This window comes from Heptranchias perlo, chromosome 20 (assembly GCF_035084215.1).
Source record: "Heptranchias perlo isolate sHepPer1 chromosome 20, sHepPer1.hap1, whole genome shotgun sequence".
NCBI lineage: Eukaryota > Metazoa > Chordata > Chondrichthyes > Hexanchiformes > Hexanchidae > Heptranchias > Heptranchias perlo.
The window spans coordinates 10329602-10350768 of NC_090344.1; the positions used below are offsets into that span (position 1 = coordinate 10329602).

Genomic DNA, 21167 nt, shown 5'->3' on the forward strand with positions numbered 1-21167 from the left:
GAATCCTCACTGGAAATAGTGAAACAGGAGGGTTCTGGGATTTGAACTGTGGAACTCTCGCATATCAAACAGTGAAACGTCCAAAATGAAAACCATAATCCGAGAACAAGGAGCCGTCAGTAACACAACTGGACAAACAGTTAAAATTTCCCTGCTCCCCACAACCGATCGCCCATTCATTCAGACCGCTTCTGTCCATCGAATCATAGAATGGTTACAGCGCAGAAGGAGGCTGTTCGGCTCATCGAGCCCGTGGCGGCTTTTTGTAAGAGCAATCCAATTAGTCCCATTCCCCGGCCCTTTCCCGGTGCTCTGTATTTTTCCCCTTCAAATTCCTTTTTTAAGTCACGATTGAATCTGCTTCCACCATCCTTTCAAGCAGCGCATTCCAGATCAGAACTACTCGCTGCGTAATTAAGTTTTTCCTCATATCGCCTTTGGTTCTTTTGCAATCACCTCAAATCTGTGACCTCTGGTTTCCGACCATTTCGACAATTAAAACAGCTTCTCTTTATTAACTTCAAACCTTTCATGACTTTGAACACTTCTATCAAATCTCCTCTGAACCTTCTCTGCTCTAAGGGGAACAACCCATCACCCGGCAAATACGGTCAATTAGCTTCAATTAATTTATATTATCATTAAACAGACCTTTAAAGACATGCCTTGTTTTGTGGAAGTGTGAGCTGGTGGTTTAAATCGCTGGTTTCAATGTCTGGGGCGTTTCTCGATTCGAATTTTACCACTGACATAATTTCTGCCAATGTTTATTTTGACCTGTTCACAGAAAACCCGATTGCAGTGCGATGGAGCAGAGGATGTGAAAGAAGCTGAAAGTGAAAGTGCAGATATTAGTTTCATCACGGGGACAGGACTCGTTTCCACAGGTAAGGATCTCTCACCTTCAGATTGTTTGCAGCATAGTGGGACAGGTGATCAGAGTGACCGGGCTCTAACGGCGCAATCGGCCCTGATATGAGTTCCAGGCTCGATAAATGCCGGGGCTGTTAATTCGAGTCTCACCGAGATCAAACGATCCTTTTGTTTGTGAACATTTCGACCGGAGTTGAAGTTAGAATTGATGTTTTCGAAAATGCATCTACTTATCTGAATTGCCATGTGGTTCCTCTGGACTACGCTGTTGAATTATCAGAAGAGATGTTGAGTATTACTTGTTTACAGGAGGGAGGCTGCGGTTTTGTAGACACAAACTATGATTTTGATCCATCTACACACTGTGGGATTCAACTGGAGCTTTCAACCAGCGCCTCCGACCGCTCAGCCAGGATACTTTCCATCCGACACTTCTGGAGCTAGTTTTACAGGAATAGAATTACTGCAAACAAGAATTCTACCCCTGAAGCACCAATGCTGCCACGGCAGCAGGATGAATGTGTCCTGTTGGAAACCTGTCTGAAGGAACATGCAGACTGACAGAGCCGGAAGTCCAGCAGATTGACTTTCGGTCTGAGCAGGTGTTGAGTCTCCTTCTTGAGAGAGTTTCGCCAATCCAGCTCAGAGTGGTTTAAGAATCATGAATTCGGGTGGGACTGGAGCCACTTGTGTAAGATGAAGTGTCGGGGGCAGTTTCACATCCTTGACGGACATTAATGATCCTGTTGCGGTTTTGCTGTAAAATTTCACTTCCCAGCTCCCGAACTAAAATCCAACGCCGTTGCAATTCGAATCCACAACCTTTGAATGGCTTATCAAACAAAACAAGTAGAAGTCCAACACACTCGCCATTGCGTCACAGGGTCAGTTGCCAAAAAATCCCGAATAAAAAGAAAGACGTGTTTCTCCGGTCCAGGGGCAAAGTGACAATGGATACTATTCAAAAAACTGTCCCCTCGAATCTGTCTTTATATAATTTTTTGTAAAGCTTCGATTTTAAAAGTTATAAAAAGCCGAAATAAATAAAGTAAATTATAAGAATCGAATCCGTGATTAAGGCGTTACAACATCGTCTAAGCAACTGAGTTAACCGGCCGTACTGACGGCCCATTAGACATTTCAATTAATTTCTGTACCTGTACGCTGGTTGGTAGCGCTTTCTGCACTTGGACTCCAAAATCTCTCTGCTCCTCCACAGTTCCTAGTTTCTCACCATTTAGAAAACATTCTGATTTATCTTTCTTAGATTTAAATTGGATGATCTCGCTCACCCCCCATTGAACTATATTTGCCGCAGTTTTTCCCACTCACTGAATCTATCAATTCCCACTTTTCAACTTCCTGCTTCAATCTTCATGACTTATTGCGTCACCAGAAGGCTGCGTGTTCAAATCACGGGGTAACCGTTATTTTCGAGCTGATCAGATTCTGGATCGTTCCGGGATGAATATTGTATCTGCTTTTTCTCAATAAACAGAACCTTGCTCTAAAGTCTGCTTCCCTGGTTCTCAAATTTCAGGAAGGCGTCTCATTCCGACTTTGATTTTGACCTGCGGTTGAAACTTTTGCAAAGATGGAAAATAAGTCCCCAAATCGCTCCACCTGAATCTTAACCGCTTTGGGAAGAAGTTCAGTGCAAACAGTTAGGAATTTAAAGGCACCTCAATGACCTGCACTTTCTTGGAATGAGTTTTGTTCGCCATTGCATTCGACCGTGAAATCGCTCTCCGCTTTCATCTGACTGAAGTGAAGAGTGTGACCGCGTTACATCTGTCAGAGTGGAAGTGACGTGTTTGGGGCCGGTATGTGTCGTTTACAACTTTTGAAATCTCACCAAGCAGCAGAGAAAAAGAAACTTAGAATCAAATTGTCCCTGTCAGTGATGAATTGAAGTGAATATCGCTCCAAGCAGATCTGGACAACTCGCAGCGCAGCCGCACAGGAGTTCCAAATCCACCTTCTCGACACTCGGCAATCGCATGAACTGAACTTTACTCTGACCCAGTGTCACCGCGCTGAAATCGAGTATCTCTCGACCACAGTTTTTCTGAACATCATGGTTACTGGTTTAAGAGTGAAAACTGCCGCCCGCTTCACTGTAAGTGCAAGAGACATCTTTGTAAACACCGAGTCGTGTCACAGACCTGCTCGTCGGACCTGCTCATTTCATCTCATCTCATTTTCAGTAAACCTGAATATTACTGGAATAGAGAATGGCGAATCACAGCTCGATAAATCAATCCTCTCGACCACGAGGGGACTGAGTCTTTCAACACACAGGTGTTTAATGGCAAAGTGAGTTTAATGTTCAGGAATAATAGAGCACTGATTTTCGGTCGTGCAAACTTCACACACTTTATTTTGGAAAAGTGAACCGATAGTGGAGAGAATTTATTTTGATCGCTGCAACCTGAATTTTTAGTTCGTTGAATCAGTAGTTCAACAGCAAACGTGTTCTGTCTCTGTGGCGCAATCGGTTAGCGCGTTCGGTAAAGGTTTGGTGGTTCGATCCCACCCAAGGACGGTAGGGAAACTTTTATCTTCACGGTATCGCATTTCCTGGTTCTGATGTTTGTTTTGGCTGCAAAACAAATGCCCGGTTTCGATGGCCAGCTGAGCACGGCCGATCTTCCACCATTCGACCTGTGATTGGCTTCGCGGAAATCTGAATTCTTCTTGATGGAAAATGTCCGAAGGTTGCAGGAGAGCCGCTTCACTCTGACATGGATATTTCTGCAGTGAGTGACACCAGACTGTTTCCACAATGAATGTCACCCCCTTTTATTTTGGAAACGCAAAATTGTATTCACATTCCGATGGGTTTCAGTTGATTTGTGAGAGATCATGAAAGGATCCTGCAGCGCTGCCTTGGATAATAACAACAGTTCTAAGCCGCATTTCAGTCGCGGCAACAAATCCCTGCATCCGAGTATTTGCACCGTTGCACCGGAATATCTGCACCATTACACCGGAGTATCTGCACCTTTAAATCCGAGCATCTGCACCTTTGCAGCAGAGTATCTGCACCCTCACAGTGGTGTATCTGCACCGTTACACCGGAGTATCTGCACCGTTACACCGGAGTATCTGCACCGTTACAACCATTAACTCATCAACTGTCCCTAATCCTCTTTATCAGCGTCGGGAGACCTAAACAAAACCCAACAGAGAAGACATTGGCTTTATGATTCTTCACTAATGTACGGAAACATTTTTATTTCCGGTACTTTAAGGGAGATTTGGGGAAAGTGGCCGCTGATAGTCAGAAATTAATGCTTGTTGTTTTTTTTTTCAGCGGGCTCGTTGGTCTTGGGCTATGATTCTCGCTTCGGGTTTGTTACTTGAAATATGTGAGAGATCCCGGTTTCAAATCCCGGACGAGCCCTCATTTTTTTTCCCCCCAGACTTTTGATGTTGAGCTGCTGTTCAAACTGGCAGGGTGTTTGGAGGTATCTCAATGATCTCACGTTCTCTGAATGCATTCTACTTGCAATTGCAATTGACCTTGAAACCGCTCTCGGATTTCATCTCACTGAAGCAGAATGTGGCCGCTTTTTATTTGTCAGCGTGCAGGTGACGAGGTTGTGGTTGATAACCGCGTGCACACCTGTCCGGACATTGGTATTGAGAATGTACAAAATGCTGTCTCAAATACTCTGTTGTCATCCAGGGAGCTCTAGTTTTGCATGCCCTAACTTTCCCCGAGTAAGAATGTGTCCAGTCTGTACCCGAACTATCTCCTCACTCAAAGCCTCCCATTGCTCATTTACTGTTTTACCTGTCAATCTTTGATTCCAATCCACCTGGACCCGATCCCTTTTCAACTCGCTGAAATTCGCTCTTCCCAGTTGAGTATTTTCATACTTGATTTGTCCTTGCATTGTCCACAACGACACATTGGACCCTCTTTGCATCCTCCTCACAGCTCACATTTCACCCCAGCTTTGTGTCGTCTTCAAACTTGGAAATGTTACATTCCGTTCCCTCATCCATATCATATATTGTCCAATGTGATTTCGACAAGTTGGGTGAGTGGGCAAGAACATGGCAGATGCAGTATAACGTGGATAAATGTGATGTTATCCACTTTGGTTGTAAAAATAAAGAGAGATTGTTATCTGAATGGTGATAGATTGGGAAGTGCAACGAGACCTGGGTGTCCTTGGACACCAGTCGCTGAAAGCGAGCATTCAGGTGCAGCAAGCAGTTAGGAAGGTGAATGGTATGTTGGCCTTCATTGCAAGAGGATTTGAGTACAGGAACAGGGTCGTCTTACTGCATTGATACAGGGCCTTGGTGAGGCCACACCAATATCTGGAGTATTGTGTGCAGTTTTGGTCTCCTTATGTGAGGAAGGATGTCCTTGCCATGGAGGGAGTGCAACGAAGGTTTACCAGACTGATATATATTGTGAATAGCTGGGGCACAAGCAATGATCCCTGCGGTACCGCACTGGTCACTGCCTGCCACCCGGAAAAAGACCCGTTCATTCCTACTCTGTTTCCTGTCTGTCAACCAATTCTCAATCCATGCCAGTCTATTCCACCCAATCCCATGTGCTTAAATTTTGCACGCGACATCTTGTGTGGGACCTTATCAAAAGCCTTCTGAAAATCCAAGTACACCACATCTACTGGTTCTCCCCTATCTATTCTACTAGTTACATCCTCAAAAAACTCCAGTAGATTTGTTAAGCATGATTTCCCTTTCACAAATCTATGCTGACTTTGTCTAATCCCATTGATGCCTTCCAAGCGTTCTGCATTAACATCTTTTAAAATAGACGAGCATTTTCCCCACGACTGATGTTAGGCTAACTGGTCGTAATTCGCTGTTTTTTCTCTCCCTCCTTTTTTAAATGGTGGAGTTACATTTGCCACCTTCCAATCTGTAGGAACCGTTCAGGAGTCTATAGAATTTTGGTAGATGATCACGAATGCATCCACTATTTCCAGGGCCACTTCGTTTTGTACTCTGGGTTGGAGATTAGCAGGCCCTGGGGATTTTTCAACCTTTCGCCCCATTTATTTGCCGAGCACTATTTTTTTTAAACTAATACTTGTTTCTTTCAGTTTGTCCCTCACTAGGCCCTTGGTTCCCCAACATTTCTGGAAGGTTATTTGTATCCTACTTTGTGAAGACAGAACAAAAAGTATGTGTTTAATTGTTCTGCCATTTCTTTGTTCCCAATTATAACTTCCCATTTCTGACTGTAAGGAACCTACATTTGTCTTCACTAATCTTTTTCTCTTGACATATTTTTATAGAAGCTTTTACAGTCAGTTTTTATGTTCCCTGCTAGTTTGCTCTATCTTTCCCCTCTTAATCAATCTCTTTGTCCTCCTTTGCTGAATTCTAAACTGCTCCCAATCCTCAGGCTTGCGGCTTTTTCTGGCAATTTTATATGTCTCCTCTTCGGATCTAATACTATCCCTAATTTATTTTGCAAGCCACGGTTGAGCCATCTTTCCTGTTTTATTTTTGCGCCAGACAGGAATGAATAATTGTTGTAATTCGTGCACACGTTCTTTAAATATTAGCCATTGCCTCCAGACCATCATCCCTTTTAGTAAAGTTCCCCAATCTATCCTGGCCAACTCACACCTCATACTTTCGTAATTTCATTTATTCAGATTCAGGAACCTAGTTTCGGATTCAACTACTTCACTCTCCATCTTAATGAGGAATTCTATCAAGTTATGATTGCTCTTCCTTCGGGGACCCCGCACAACAAGATTGTTAATTAATCCTTTCTCAGTGCAAAATACCCATTCTAGTCTGTTCTCTGGTTGGTTCCTCAACATATTGGTCTCGAAATCCATCACGTACACACTCCAGGAATTCCTCCCCCACAGTATTATTGCTAATTTAGTTTGACCAATCGATGTGTAAATTAAAGTCACCCATGATTATAGTTGTACCCTTCTTGCATGCGTCCCTAATTTTCTGTTCAATGCCCTCCCCTACATCTCCACTTCAGTTTGGGGGGGGGGGGAGGGGGCAATTGACAACCCCCACCGACGCTTTCTGCCCCTTGGTGTATTAGCTCCACCCATAGAGATTCCACATCCTGATTTTCGTAGGAAATATCCTTCCTTACTATTGCATTGATTTCCTCCTTTACTCGCAACGCTACCCCACCTCATTTCCCCTTTTTGCCTGTCGTTCCTAAATATTGAATACCCGTGGATGTTCAGTACCCATTCTTGGTCACCCTGCAACTATGTCTCCAGAATCGCAACTATATTATACCCGTTAATATCGATCTGCATTTAATACATCTACCTTATTGCGAATGCTCTGCACATTAAGACAACGCCTTTCGACTGGTTTTGAAGATTGCCAGCCATCTTAGAATTATTTTGCACTATGAGCCTATTTGTTTTTCGCCCTTGTTTTCTCTGCCTTCCACTATTGCTTCTTCCCGTTCTGTCTTGTTTCAACCTCCTCCGCCTCCCTGCTCAAATTCCCATCCCCAACAGCACTAGCAAACACCTTCACGAGGACATCGGTCCTGGTCCTGCTCCGGCGTAGCCCATCCCACTTGTACAGGTCCCACCTTCCGCAGAACCGGTCCCAATGTCTCAGGAACTTAAATCCCTCCCACACCATCCCTGCAGCCACATATTCATCTGGTCCATTCTCCTGTTCTAAAAGCCGGAGAGACCAGCAGCCAGCAGGCATGCGAGGAGAGCCCAACACTCCAGGCTTGGCAAACTGGTCAATCGATGCCCTCAGTGAATAGGTAATGCCAGAGTCATGGGCCCAGGACCAACCCACAGGATCAGACTTAGAGGCAAATGAACCAGTCATTCCTGCCCGACACCATTTTACTACAAACCCACCACAACTTTGCCCCGGATCTCAATCCGAATGGTGGGGGTGGGGGCTATGGTAATTGTTGGCTGCAGCCGTCGGATGCTGCACAAACAATTCTCAAACCAGGCACCAAATTAACTCACTGCAAAGAGTAAAATCCAGCGAGCATTTGGAAGGTAACACGAGACCTGCAATCATCTATAACAGGAGTTTATTATCCAACAGACACATCTACAGTTCCATAGAGCTGCACTCGGAGCCAACCTTGCGGCCAGGCTCCATTTTCCACATAGCAACAGTCCCGACCAACAGGGCCACGGAGAGCAGCGCTACCCCAATCGCCAATCCAGGAACACGGGAGGGTGAATCAACAGCAGCATCTGTGGGGAGAATCCAGGGTTAGATGGGCATCAGACACTCAATCACTAGATACAAGTGGAGCTTACTGCTTACCTTTCTCGTCCTGGTGGATTCGAGCAGCCAATCTCGCTTCTCCTTCCAGGAAAAGGATGGGTCCATTAGCGGTCACCAAGACCCCAGACCGGTCATCGGCGCTTCTTCGCCTTTCTGGGGGACAAGGAGAACAAGAGACAGTTTATGGTGAATGATGAAATTTTCAGCTCTCTGCAAATTCTGAATCATATGGCCTCATGCAAAAAACATCAAGGCCCTGGGTACCGGACAGAGTTGAGAGTTCGGGCTATAATTGCATCTGGTTCTCACCAAACCGATTCTCAGAAGGACGCGGCATCTGAGCAGAGTTTGCAATTGCTGCCGCCACAATGGCCAGTCTGGTCTCCTGGTGAAGAGACACTGTTTGATGCATTACTTTGACACGCAGTTTCATGAGTCTTTGACAATTGGCCAGGTGTCGGGCCCCGGGACATCCGTTCGGTTCCACCCTGAAGGCCCGGTGTCAAAGAGGACAATTAGATGCCGGTTAAATGTTCTCCAAGGCCAAGGGTGGACTCTTCCGAACCGGATGTGGAACACCCCCGTGCCAACAATGGGGATTCTGCTCCTCAGTGATCGGCAATTAGGACAGCTCAGCATCCGGGCAAGTAGCAAGGAACCAAAAATAGTTCATTCATCCCAGCTCAAGGATTAGAGCATCCTTCACAATTACTGACCTGGTGCAAGATGTGCTCAGACCCGCTGACCTAGATTGCTGGTCTAACGGAAACCTGCAACTGGACAAGTTCCCAGATCCGCCAGATTCGGGACACTCACCCTGTGCCCAGTGCTCGGCCACTTGCTGAGGGAGCCCCATGTCCAGATGTCCCACACCCACCCCTCCCCATGAGGGGTTAGTTTCTAGTCAGATCACAGGTACTTACTGGGTCTGCAGGGAGCCGTGCAGTTCTCTCGGGTGGAAGGGTAGCAAACCTCAGCACTACAGTGGAAATAAACCTGCAAAGGGACAGTGCGGTATGGTCAATCCCACAGGTTACAGTCAGATTAATGCTTCTACAGTCAACCGACCAACAGAGGCCTGCTCACTTAAGAGCCAGGGAACAAGTGATACAAAGTGACGGGGAAAGAAGCACTGAAGGAAACTCACCTCTCCGGTCAGAGCCCGGCCCGAAACTCGGTCCCAGAAAGCGAACGTGCTGACTACAAAACGATTATGGTGAGTTGGGAACAGCAAATGGGAAGCAGCGTTTACTGGTAGGAGGCGGGTTTTGTAGTTATCACCAGCAAAGGGGCACCTGGAACAGAGACAGAGGGGCGTCACGGGGAGAGGAGACCTCCAATAGATGGCCACACGGTTATAGGTTTACATCAACCCAATTATTCCGGAGAATGGACCAAAATGTCACCTTCGAAGGAATATTGCCCCAATCACTAACCCGGACTGAAGTCACGATTTCTGTATTAATCCCCGCCCATGTCGCCCCCTCCCCAATCCCCACACTGCCTCAAGCCCCCTCACTCGCTCCCTTACCTCTCCACCAGGAGGTCCCATCGGAGCCCCGAATACGGCTCGGGGGTGGGGGTCGCCCAGCAGTCATTGAGAAGCAGCACAAGGGACGGATCGTTCCGATTCAGAACACGAACCTCCACAAACACGGGGTCCCGGAGCACACTCAGGATCGGGTAGTCACTGGCCACGTACCAGCTCCGGTAGCCACCATCTGAAGAGAGAAAGATGAAGGGCGGGCACTATTTGGAGAGCCTGAAGTTGGACACTAGCCATCAGCGAGCACTCGTTACCTCTTGCTATTCTCAGCTCCAGAAGCAGGATCCCGGCCTCAGTGGCAGGCAGTGGTGGAGAAAGGGTGTAAACTCTGGGCTTCACCTGCAGATCAGACTCCTGGCTTCCCTTGTAACTGCACTGGACATGGAGCCTGCAACAGAACGGACACGGCTGGAGAATTCAGCTCCTCACTGTCTCTACCCGCTGAATGTGCTCCAATGCTCACCTGAAAGGGCTGTCCCGGGTCACTGATCCCAAAGCGCCATCCAAGATCTCAAACTCACCCAACACATCCGTTTCATACAGGATGTTCACCCCGTCCAGCTACAAGAGACAGAAGACCATCAGTCCCGAACTGAGCCATTGTTGGGGCTCCCAGCCCGCAATACCTACCCGCTGAGTAGCACCACATTCAGTGACTGCGAACTGAAAGAGCACAGTGTCTGCAGAGGCCATGGTTGGACGGCACTCAGCTCCGTCTGCATCCTTCAGATGGACCGTTGTCAGGTTTACAGGAGGCAGCGTCAAATCCTTGGAGATCGCGATTAGGACCCGCCCATCCTTGGTACAGACTGCAAGAGAGTCAATGAAAGGCGGTTAGTTGTCCCACGGGGAGGGTCAAGGGAACCGTTACCGGGAGGGGGACAAACCCCATCCATGTTTAAATTTCTATCCCACACCATTATCTGTCTAATGGAAACAAGTGGACCAACTACCGCTCAACACCGCGCTGCTTGGATTTAAATTGCCCGCATCTCCGATATAAATCAAATATCAAATCCAAGTGGTCAGTGGCAGCAGGGGCCGGAGCTCGTTCACTCTGCCCTTCCTCAGTGTGACTCCCAAGTCATCGAGCAACAGTAGAATGATTCGAACTCCAGATACTGGGTCAAAGGGCGATTAACTATTGCCCTTTCTGTATCTGATTAACAGCACCCCCAATCCCACCATCAAATCTACTCTGCGGGATTGGAAGCTCCCAATCCCACCACCGGTTCCACTCTCCGAACTGGAAACGTTTGAATTTCGAACTGGCGTCGTTGGACAAGGAGATGAAACTGTCCTGGGAAACCGCGTGCAGCTGGATTGCAGATGACCCTGGAAAGTCCTGGCCCAGAATATAGACGGACCAAGAATACACCCACCTGGCAAATTGTCCAGTGAATAGAAACACGGCGGCGCATCCCGATTCCCCGCATCGAAGCAGCAGCCTCTCTGCACACACTCACTCGCTTTAATGCCCGGAAATCCGCAGTCTTTGCGGTTTTTAGGAGACAACCAACATTTATCGGCGGGGAAAAGAAGAGAGGGCGGCTGAGCTGAACAGATTACAACAAATAACAAAACAAGAATCCCCAACCCCTCCATTATAACAAACGAACTCTCCGAAGTAAGTGATAATGGAAAACCGACTCCCCTTTTTATAGCAGCGCTGTTTAACCCGCAGTAACGGAATGTCCCAATCAGCCTGAGGCAGAGTCCGTGGCCCACGAGCTCCCGAACATCAACCCGCATTCGCACGGCTCACACGGATGGGTCTGTTTTTAGTGGCAGAATAAAGGTGAGACTGGGTCCAACGACAACTTTATTTCTTCATCACAACCAAACTGGAACCAAATCGCATTATTTGTTTTTTTCTTGCTTTCTTAGTCACCTTTATTTTTTAGACCGAACGTCACCGATAATAGTTTATTAAAAATAGGCCCCATCTCCGTGTGACCGGTGGGAATGCGGGTTTTTTAATACTAATTAATAAACAGAGTGAAATCAATATGTTATTGTCCAGATACGGTACGGGCGCAGAGTGGTTCTGTCACTGAAATCGTAATCTAGCAGGCCTGGCTGAATAATCTCCAAGTCATAAGTTCAAATCCCGCCACGGCAGCTGAGGAATTTAATTTCAATTAATTAAATAAAATCTGGAATTAAAATACTGGTATCAGTAATGGGTTGCTATGAAACTACCGGATTGTCGTGAAAACACATCTGGTTCACGAATATCCTTCAAAGAAGGAAACCTGCCGTCCTTACCCGGTCTGGCCGAAATGTGACTCCAGACCCACAGCAATGTGATTGATTCTTAATTGCCCTCTGAAATGGCCGAGCAAGCAACTCAGCTGCATAAAACTCGCTTAAAAAAAAGTCATAATAAGAATAAAACCGGACGGACCACTCCGCACGGGACACGACAAAGGTCAAAACAAGCCCAGTTGACCCCGCAAAGTCCTCCTCACGAACATCTGGAGACTGGTGCCAAAATTGGGGGAGCTGTCCCACAGACGAGTCAAGCAACAGCCTGACATAGCCATGCTCACAGAATCATGCTTTTCAGCCAACGTCCCAGAATCTTCCATCACCATCCCTGGGGATGTCCTGACCCAACGGCAGGACAGACCCACCAGAGGTGGCAGTACAGTGATATACAGTCAGGAGGGAGTGGCCCTGGGTGGTCATCAACATTGAATCTGGACCCCATGAAAACTCATGGCATAAGGTCAAACATGGGCAAGGAAACCTCCTGCTGATTACCAGCTACCGTCCTCCCTCAGCTGATGATATCAGTCTTCCTCCATGTTGAGCACCACTTGGAGGAAGCACTGAGGGTAGCAAGGGCACAGAATGTACTATGGGTGGGAGACTTCAATGTCCACTGCTGACCGAGCTGGTCGAGTCCTGAAGAATTTTGCTGCGAGACTGGGCCTGCATTAGGTGTTGAGCGAACCAACACGAGGGATAAACTTACTTGACCACGTCCTCACCAATCTACCTGTCGCAAATGCATCTGTTCCATGACACCACTGCACAGTCCTCATGGAGACGAAGTCTCGTCTTCGCACTGAGGATACCATCCAACGTGTTGTGTGACACTACCATTGTGCTAAATGGGATAGATGCAGAACAGATCGAGCAGCTCAAAACTGGGCATCCATGAGTTGCTGTGGGCTATCAGCAGCAGCACAATCTGTAATCTCATGGATCAGCATATCCCTCACTCAACCATTACAAACAAGCCAGTGGATCAACCCTGGTTCAATGAGGAGTGTAGAAGAGCATGCCAGGAGCAACACCAGGCGTCCAAATTAATGAGGTGTCAACCTGGTGAAGCTACAACTCAGGACTACATGCATGCTAAACAGCGGAAGCAACATGCTATAGACAGAGCTAAGCGATTCCACAACCAACGGATCAGATCAAAGCTCTGCAATCCTGCCACATCCAGTCGTGAATGGTGGTGGATAATTAAACAAGTCATGGGAGGAGGAGGCCCTGTAAACCTCCCGATCCTCAATGATGGCAGAACCCAGCACGTGAGTGCAAAAGACAAGGCTGAAGCGGTTGCAACCATCTTCGGCCAGAAGTGCCGTGTGGATGATCCATCTGGGCCTCCTTGCGATATCCCCAAAATCACAGAAGCCAATCTTCAGCCAACTCGATTCACTCCACGTGATATCAAGGAACGGCTGGAGTGCACTGGATACAGCAAAGGCGATGGGCCCGGACAACATCCCGGCTGTCGTGCTGAAGTCTTGTGCTCCATAACTAGCCGCCCCTCTCGCCAAGCTGTTCCAGTACAGCTACAAGACTGGCATCTACCCGACAATGTGGAAAATTGCCCAGGTATGTCCTGTCCAAAAAAGCAGGACAAATCCAATCCGGCCAATTACCGCCCCATTAGTCTACTCTCGATCATCAGCAAAGTGTTGGAAGGTGTCGTCGACAATGCTATCAAGCGGCACTTACTCACCAATAAACTGCTCACCGATGCTCGTTTGGGTTCCGCCAGGACCACTCAGCTCCAGAACTCATTACAGCCTTGGTCCAAACATGGACAAAAGAGCTGAATTCCAGAGGTGAGGTGAGAGTTACAGACCCTTGATATCAAGGCAGCATTTGACCGAGTGTGGCACCAAGGAACCCTAGTAAAATTGAAGTCAATGGGAATCAGGGGAAAACACTCGAGTGGCTGGATTTATACCTAGCACAAAGGAAGATGGTAGTGGTTGTTGAAGGCCAATCATCTCAGCCCCAAGGCATTGTTGCAGGAGTTCTTCAGGGCAGTGCACTCGGTCCAACCACCTTCAGCTGCTTCATCAATGACGTTCCCTCCATCATAAGGTCAGAAATGGTGACGTTCGCTGATGATTGCACAGTGTTCAGTTCCATTCGCAATCCCTCAAATAATGAAGCAGTCCGAGCCCGCATTCAGCAAGACCTGGACAACATCCAGGCTTAGGCTGATAAGTGCCATGTAACATTGGCGCCAAACAATGACCATCTCCAACAAGCGAGAATCGAACCACCTCCCCTTGACATTAAACGGCATTACCATCGCGAATCCCCCATCATCAACATCCTGGGTTCACCATTGATCAGAAACTTAACTGGACCATCCATATAAATAGTGCGGCTACAAGAGCAGGTCAGAGGCTGAGTATTCTGCGGCGAGCGACTCACCTCCTGCCTCCCAAAGCCTTTCCCCATATACAAGGCACAAGTCAGGAGTGTGATGGAATACTGTCCACTGGCCTGCATGAGTGGAGCTCCAACAACACTCAAGAAGCTCGACCCCACCCAGGACAAAGCCGCCCGCTTGATTGGCACCCATCCACCACCCTAAACATTCACTCCCTTCACCACCGACCCACAGTGGCTGCAGTGTGTACAATCTTTGGGATGCACTGCAGCAATTCGCCAAGGCTTCTTCGACAGCACCTCCCAAACCTACGACCTTTCCACCAAGAATGACAATGGCAGCAGGCACATGGGAACAATACCAACTGCACGTTCCCCTCCAAGTCACACACTATCCCGACTTCGAAATATATCGCCGTTCCTTCATCACTGCTGGGTGAAAATACTGGAACTCCCTACCTAACAGCACTGTGGGAGAACCTTCACCACACGGACTGCAGCGGTTCAAGAAAGCGGCTCACCACCACCACTCAAGGGTGATTAGGGATGGGCAATAAATGCTGGCCTCGCCAGCGACGCCCACATCCCATGAACGAATATATATTAAAAAACTTAAATACTGTGGCTACAATAGCAGGTCAGAGGCTGGTCATTCTACGGCGAGTGACTCAGCTCATGACTCTCCAAAATCTTTCTACCATCTACAAGGCACAAGTCAGGAGTGTGATGGAATACCCTCCACATGCCTGGACGAATGCATCTTCAACAACAATCAAGAAGCTAGGCACCATCCAGGACAAAGCAGCCCGATTAATTGGCACCCCATCCACCATCTTTAGCATTCACTCCCTCCAGCGCACCGTGGCTGCAGTATGTACCATCTACAAGATGCACTGTAGCAATGCAATTCGCCAATGCTTCTTCGAAAGCACCACCCAAACCCGCGACCTCTACCAGCTAGAAGGACAAGAACAGCAGGCGCATGGGAACAACACCACCTGCACGTTCCCCTCCAAGTCACACATGCCGATTGATTGAGGCCACGACGGAAACAACATTAAGCCCCTCTTTCGGCCCCGCTCTCTCCAATCACACGTTGCTGGCGGGAAGCTGCAATTCCTGCTACAGACAACGCATTAGTGCCCATCCCTGGGAAACAAGACACCACCGAAGCTTTGACAACACATCGCAGGCATCGTCTGTCCCGGAGCTGTTGCTCCGCAACAAAGGCAGAATTTACCAGCTGTTTCAAAATTTATAGCTTGAACACTGGACCCTGATATCACTACCCGCTTTAAAAGTTTGATGCTTTAACGAACGAGCTACCCAGGCTCGCTAGTCGTTTAGTTCCCATCTTAAATAACAAAAACTGATGAGACCAAGTTCATTCTGCTGGGCTTCGATTCCAATCTCCGCACTCTAGCCCCCATTCAGTCCCACCCCCGCCTGGACATTATAATCTGCGATATTCATAAGGGAATGAAGAAGACGAATATCATGGTTGTAATTTTCGTGGTTCCTCAACACTGAATAGCATCAATTGTAATGATTCAGAAGGTAATCATAGAATCATAGAAACTTACAGCACAGAAGGAGCCCATTGCGCCGTGGTACCTGTGCTGGATCTTTCCAAGACCTGTCAAATTAGACCCACACCTCACATTTTTCCCTGCAAATTAGTCCTCTTCAAGCACATGTCCAATTCCCTCTGGAATGATTCTATGGAATCTGCTTCCACCACCCTTTCAGGAAGTGCGTTCCTGATCTTAACAAACCCTCTGTGTGAAAAAATTCTCCTCAATTCCGGTCTCCTTCTTTTCCAATTATTTTAAATCTATGACCTCTGGTAACCGACCTACTTGCCAGAGGAAACAGTTTCTCCCTACTTGTACTTTCAAAACCCCTCATTATTTTAAATATCTCTATTAGGTCTCCACTTAACCATCTCTGCTGTAAGGAGAATAATCCCAGCTTCTCCAATCTCTCCACATAACTGAATTCCCTCATCCCTGGTATCATCCAGATCAACCTGCTTTGAATCCCCTTCAATGCCTTTTCATCCAAAAGTGTGGTGCCCAGAAGCGTACAATATACTCCAGCTGAGGCATAAACACTGATTTGTAAGGATTAATATGACTTCTTTTTTTTTGTATTCACTGCCCCTATTTACAAAGCAAAGTATCCCTTATGCTTTCTAATCCGCCTTATCAACTTGCCGTGTTTTTTGAATATGCACCCACAGGTTCCTCTGCTCTTGCACAACCCCGCCCCCACCCCCTATAAATTGTTCCATTTAGATTATACTGCCTCTCCATGTTCTTCTTCCAAAAGTGCATCACTTCACACTGATCTGCATTAAATCTGTCACGGGACTGCCCATTTCACCATTCTGTCCATGTCCCCCTGAAGTCTGCTACTATCTTCCTCACGACTTACTATTTTGTCAAGTTTTGTAATATCCGCAAACTTCGAAACTGTACTCCCTATTCCCACATCCAAGTCATTTATATATAACAAGAAAAGCAATAGTCCGAGTACCGACCCCTGTGGGATCCCACTGCATGTTTCGCTCCAGTCAGAAAAACATCCGTTCACCACTACTCTCTGCATCCTATCCCTTAGCCAATTACGTGCCAGCATTACCACTGGTCGTTTAACCCCGCGTGCGTCTAGTTTTCGAATAAATCTGTTGTGTATTAATTTCTAAAATGTGATCTGAGAATAGCTGTAACCCCGTTATCTTATTCTTGAGCAATGAGAATACAGATATTAAGACCGAGTGATAGATCAGGTTCATTCCCATTACCCGCAGGTGACGGGACGTGAGGAGGGGAAATCCCATCTGGGTTTATATTTTCCGAAAACGGAGACGGAAAATCGCAAAGATCATCCCGTCGAAATACAACATTTGACTGAAGATCCGACAGCCATATTCCATCCAGACCTGGCCGTTCAAGGAAGCCTGATAAGTCCATCAGGGGAAAACACAGAGAGAGAGAAGAAATGCAGACAGAGATAGAGAAGCACGCGAAGAAAATAATAGTATAAATCTCCACATTCGGTGATTAAGCTGAATTTAAGGTGCAGCTTAAATTCAACCCCATATCGTGAAATCTTATAGGCAAACATTTGGCTGGATTATCTCTTTATCTCTGAGAGAAGCACTGCCTGGTCATTACAGCTGTTATTTATTTGAGCATTTCGCACTATGAGTGTGAGTTGGTTTCGAACGCCCAGTGAATTTTGAAGTCCATGCCTTGCCTCATTCGCTCAGTTAACCCACAGGTACCGCGCGGCTGTGAAACAGGCTGCACAGGAGCTTTGCAGACTGCATATTCAAGACATACATCCAACGCTACACGTGAAACCTGCAGCTGTGTGTACATTAGCGGTTCAGTGGTGGAACCCTCGTCTGCCGGTGGGAAACCAGGGGTTTGGTTCCAGGCCAATGCAGCATTCTTTACCTTTTCATTCTGCACACATGAGATCGCCTGAATTGGGATCAATTCACGTGCCGGCTTGAATCTGTAAAACTTCTTGAAAGATTATCTTCATTTCGTCTACGTGTGTTACGTGGACAAACCCTTTGCATTCTGTCCTCTGGTGCTCAAACATGCTCTGCTGGAGATAAGTCAAACCTGCCTTCTGCTCCGCTGAAAAGATGTGAGAAACCGATTGGTGATTTTTGATTAAAAATGGGGACACAACGGGGCTCATCCGGTTTGAGCGAGAATCAGACCCAAGGTCAACGGAGACGTTCAGCCAGGGTAAAATTCCGCTCCCATATACCCGATCCGCCATCCTTTCAGAACGCTGTCTCCATCCAATCTCGCTTTCTTGTACTATGTACGATGTAGAGCAATATTAGATTCCACACCAATTATTTCATATCAACAATATTAGTCTCTCTTTATAAATTCGTTTTGAATGTACGACTTGTAATATCAAGTAACACTTTGCAGAATGAACTGCGCTGAACCGACATTGTCGTCTGTCTCGGTATCGTCACAAAAAACACTCGACCGGAAGTCAACTTTACTCAAATTGCTGCTTTCATTCACTATGAGAGTGAAGAGACCTAAATGGACATTTGCAAAACGACAATGTGCCAGCATTGGTGGTTCAGTGGTAGAATTCTCGCCTCCCACGCGAGGGACTCGGGTTCGATTCCCGGCCAATGCAGAATCATTTTGCACCAATGAGCAACTTGGGAACTGGATTCCGCCATTTTGCCCCTCGAGACTGTTCCGCAATTCAATGAGATTATGGCTGTTCTGTGACCGACCTCCACACAACCGCCTGAGCATCATATACCTTAATTCATTTGTTTCACAAAAACCTATCAATCTCAGGTTTAAAATTAACAATTAAGCTAGCATCAACTGCCGTTTGCGAAAGAGAGTTCCAAAATTCTACCTCCCTTTGCTTGTGGAAGTGTTTCCCAACTTCACTCCTGAAATTGATGACACTAATATTTATGCTATGTCCCCTCGTCCCAGGCACCCAACCAGCAGAAATAGTTTATCTCTATCTACCCCAACAATTCCCCTTAATATCTTGAAAACTTCGATAAAATCAGCCCTTAACCTACCAAATTCCAGGGTAAACAACCCTAATTTGTGTAATCTCTCGTCGGAATGTAACGCTTGGAGTCCAGGTATCATTCTAGCAAATCTCCACTGCACTCCCTGCACAGCCAATATATCCTCCCTCAGGTGCGGTGCCCAGAACTGAACACAGTACTCCAGGTGTGGACTAACGAGAGCTTTGAATAGCTGTAGCATAATGTCTATTCTCTGGTATTCTATTCCTCTAAATAGAAAGGCCAGCATTACATTAACCTTTTTGATTATTTTCTGCACCTGTCCATTGCATTCTAATCATCTATGCAGCTGGACCCCTAAATCCATTTGGACCTCCACAGTTTCCAGCATTTCATCATTTACAAAGTATTCTGAAATATTATCTTTAGGTCCAAAGTGGATGACCTCACACTGGACTGAATTGAAATCCATTTGTCACAGTTTTGCCCTTTCATTTATTATATTAATGTCTCTCTCTCTAATATTGTTCTTCCATCTGCACTGCTTACAATGCTGCAGATCTTGGTGTTATCAGCTAACTTGGATATGTGGTTTTTTTTCCTGTCATCTAATATCAATGAGGCCGCCTGAAGGTAAATTCACATTGAGCTTCAATCTCCTCATTAGCTTGAGACATTTATTTACTTCACATGTGTTTCGCCTTGGAAAGTTCCGCACTCTCTCCTCTGGATGTTAAAATTGCTCTAGATATAATTCAATTCGACCAACAGCAAAACTGAAAAGGTGTCAGAAGCCAATTGGTGACTTTTCACAAAAAGCCTTGTGGTTGTCAGGGTCGTAATGGATTCGAACCCGGGACCGTTCGTATCATTAATCAATAAAATCCCCGAAGTGAGAATCATACCCTGAGAACAATCATGACGAAAGCTTGTACAATTTCCTCAGCTCGTCCCCTTCGTCACCTGGGATGGTAACCATCAGGTTCTGGAGATTTGTCTATCTTTAACCTAATTATTTTCTCCATTGCCATTAATTTACTTATACTGGATCTCCTTGATTTATTTTCAGTTTTCCTCGTGTCTCTGGTATGTTAGCCTCATCCATTTCTGTGAAGACTGATGAGAAGTAAATATTTATCAACTCGACCATTTCCTGATTTTCAATATCAATATCACCTTCATCTGTTTTTAAGGGGCCCACGTTACTCTTAGTCACCCTTCTTTCTCTTAAGTTACTTGTGAAAACATTGATTGTTGTCCTTATTTTCCCTCACAAGTTTTTCTCCTTTTCCCTTTTTGGACCGCTTACGATTTTTTAGTTTCGGCACCATAATAACCAACAGTTCGCTGTAAAGTTCGGCTCAATAGTTCTCCATTGATAGAGCGAGAATTATCGGAACCCCTAATTTATTTAATGTAACAAGCACAAGCCCACTTAATCATCCGTGTGTGCACGCACTGATGGATACACGAAGATAAACACAGCGAGAAATGTAGGCAGCATCGGGATGCACAGGAAAACGGACAAGCGAAATCGACAAAGACAAAACGGTCTGAACCCCCAACAGACAATAATGTGTCGCTGATAGATATTAGTGAGAGGAGGTGCGGAAGCGATGTGCTCCATTGGCGCTGTGGCTGAGATGGTTAAAGTATCTGTCTGGTAAATAGGGGATTTGGGGTTCAACTCCCAGCAGTGCCTAATGCAACTTATTAATTTTACCTACTTTGTGGATTTGAGCGACAAAATCACACTTTGGAATTTGGATTTGTTCAAGTTTCAGAAGGAAACTGATAACAAAATAACTGTTCAAAAACGCCCTTTCATTACACAGACAGACCTCTCATAGAATGTGTCTGTAACACGGTAATTTAAGGACACGTTCTTGATTCTGGGCTCGTTGGGATAGGGGTACAATTCAAGATTTGAGGCTGAAACCCGGAAGTAGTCCTAATTTGGACCTGGACTTGTGATCTTGTGCAAGCTTTCGCAATGAGGAAAAATAAAGTCCCCAAATAACTCCACCAAAATCCCCAGGCCCTGATGAAATATATCCCAGGCTGTTAATAGAAGCAAGGAAGGAAATAGCGGAGGCTCTGACCATCATTTTCCAATCCTCCCTGGTTACAGATGTGATGCCGGAGGATTGGAGGACTGCTAAAGATGTACCGTTGTTTAAAAAGGGAGAAAGGTGTAGATCGAGTAATTACTGGCCGGTCAGGCTGAAGGTATTCTATTAAATCTGCACTGTACTTCCTCCACAGCCAATACTGGGAGGAGGGGACTCTTGACTGACAAGC

The 21167-nt window shown here is 46.3% G+C and overlaps 1 protein-coding gene and 1 non-coding gene across 2 annotated transcripts; one reads left to right on the forward strand and one right to left on the reverse strand.

Annotated features, from left to right (window-relative positions):
* Positions 1-7907: 7907 nt before the first annotated feature.
* Positions 7908-19338, reverse strand: LOC137335910 (zona pellucida sperm-binding protein 4-like). Its single transcript, XM_068001427.1, has 11 exons — positions 19240-19338; positions 17613-17796; positions 11056-11229; positions 10304-10482; positions 10137-10234; positions 9928-10061; positions 9659-9848; positions 9275-9422; positions 9051-9123; positions 8167-8280; positions 7908-8093 (listed from the first exon to the last, which is right to left on the reverse strand). The coding sequence occupies exons 1-11, from the start codon at positions 19336-19338 to the stop codon at positions 7945-7947; spliced, it is 1542 nt and encodes a 513-aa protein (XP_067857528.1). The 3' UTR covers positions 7908-7944.
* trnag-ccc (transfer RNA glycine (anticodon CCC)) lies at positions 18435-18505 on the forward strand. Its single transcript has one exon. It is a non-coding gene; the product is annotated as a tRNA-Gly (tRNA).
* Positions 19339-21167: the final 1829 nt, after the last annotated feature.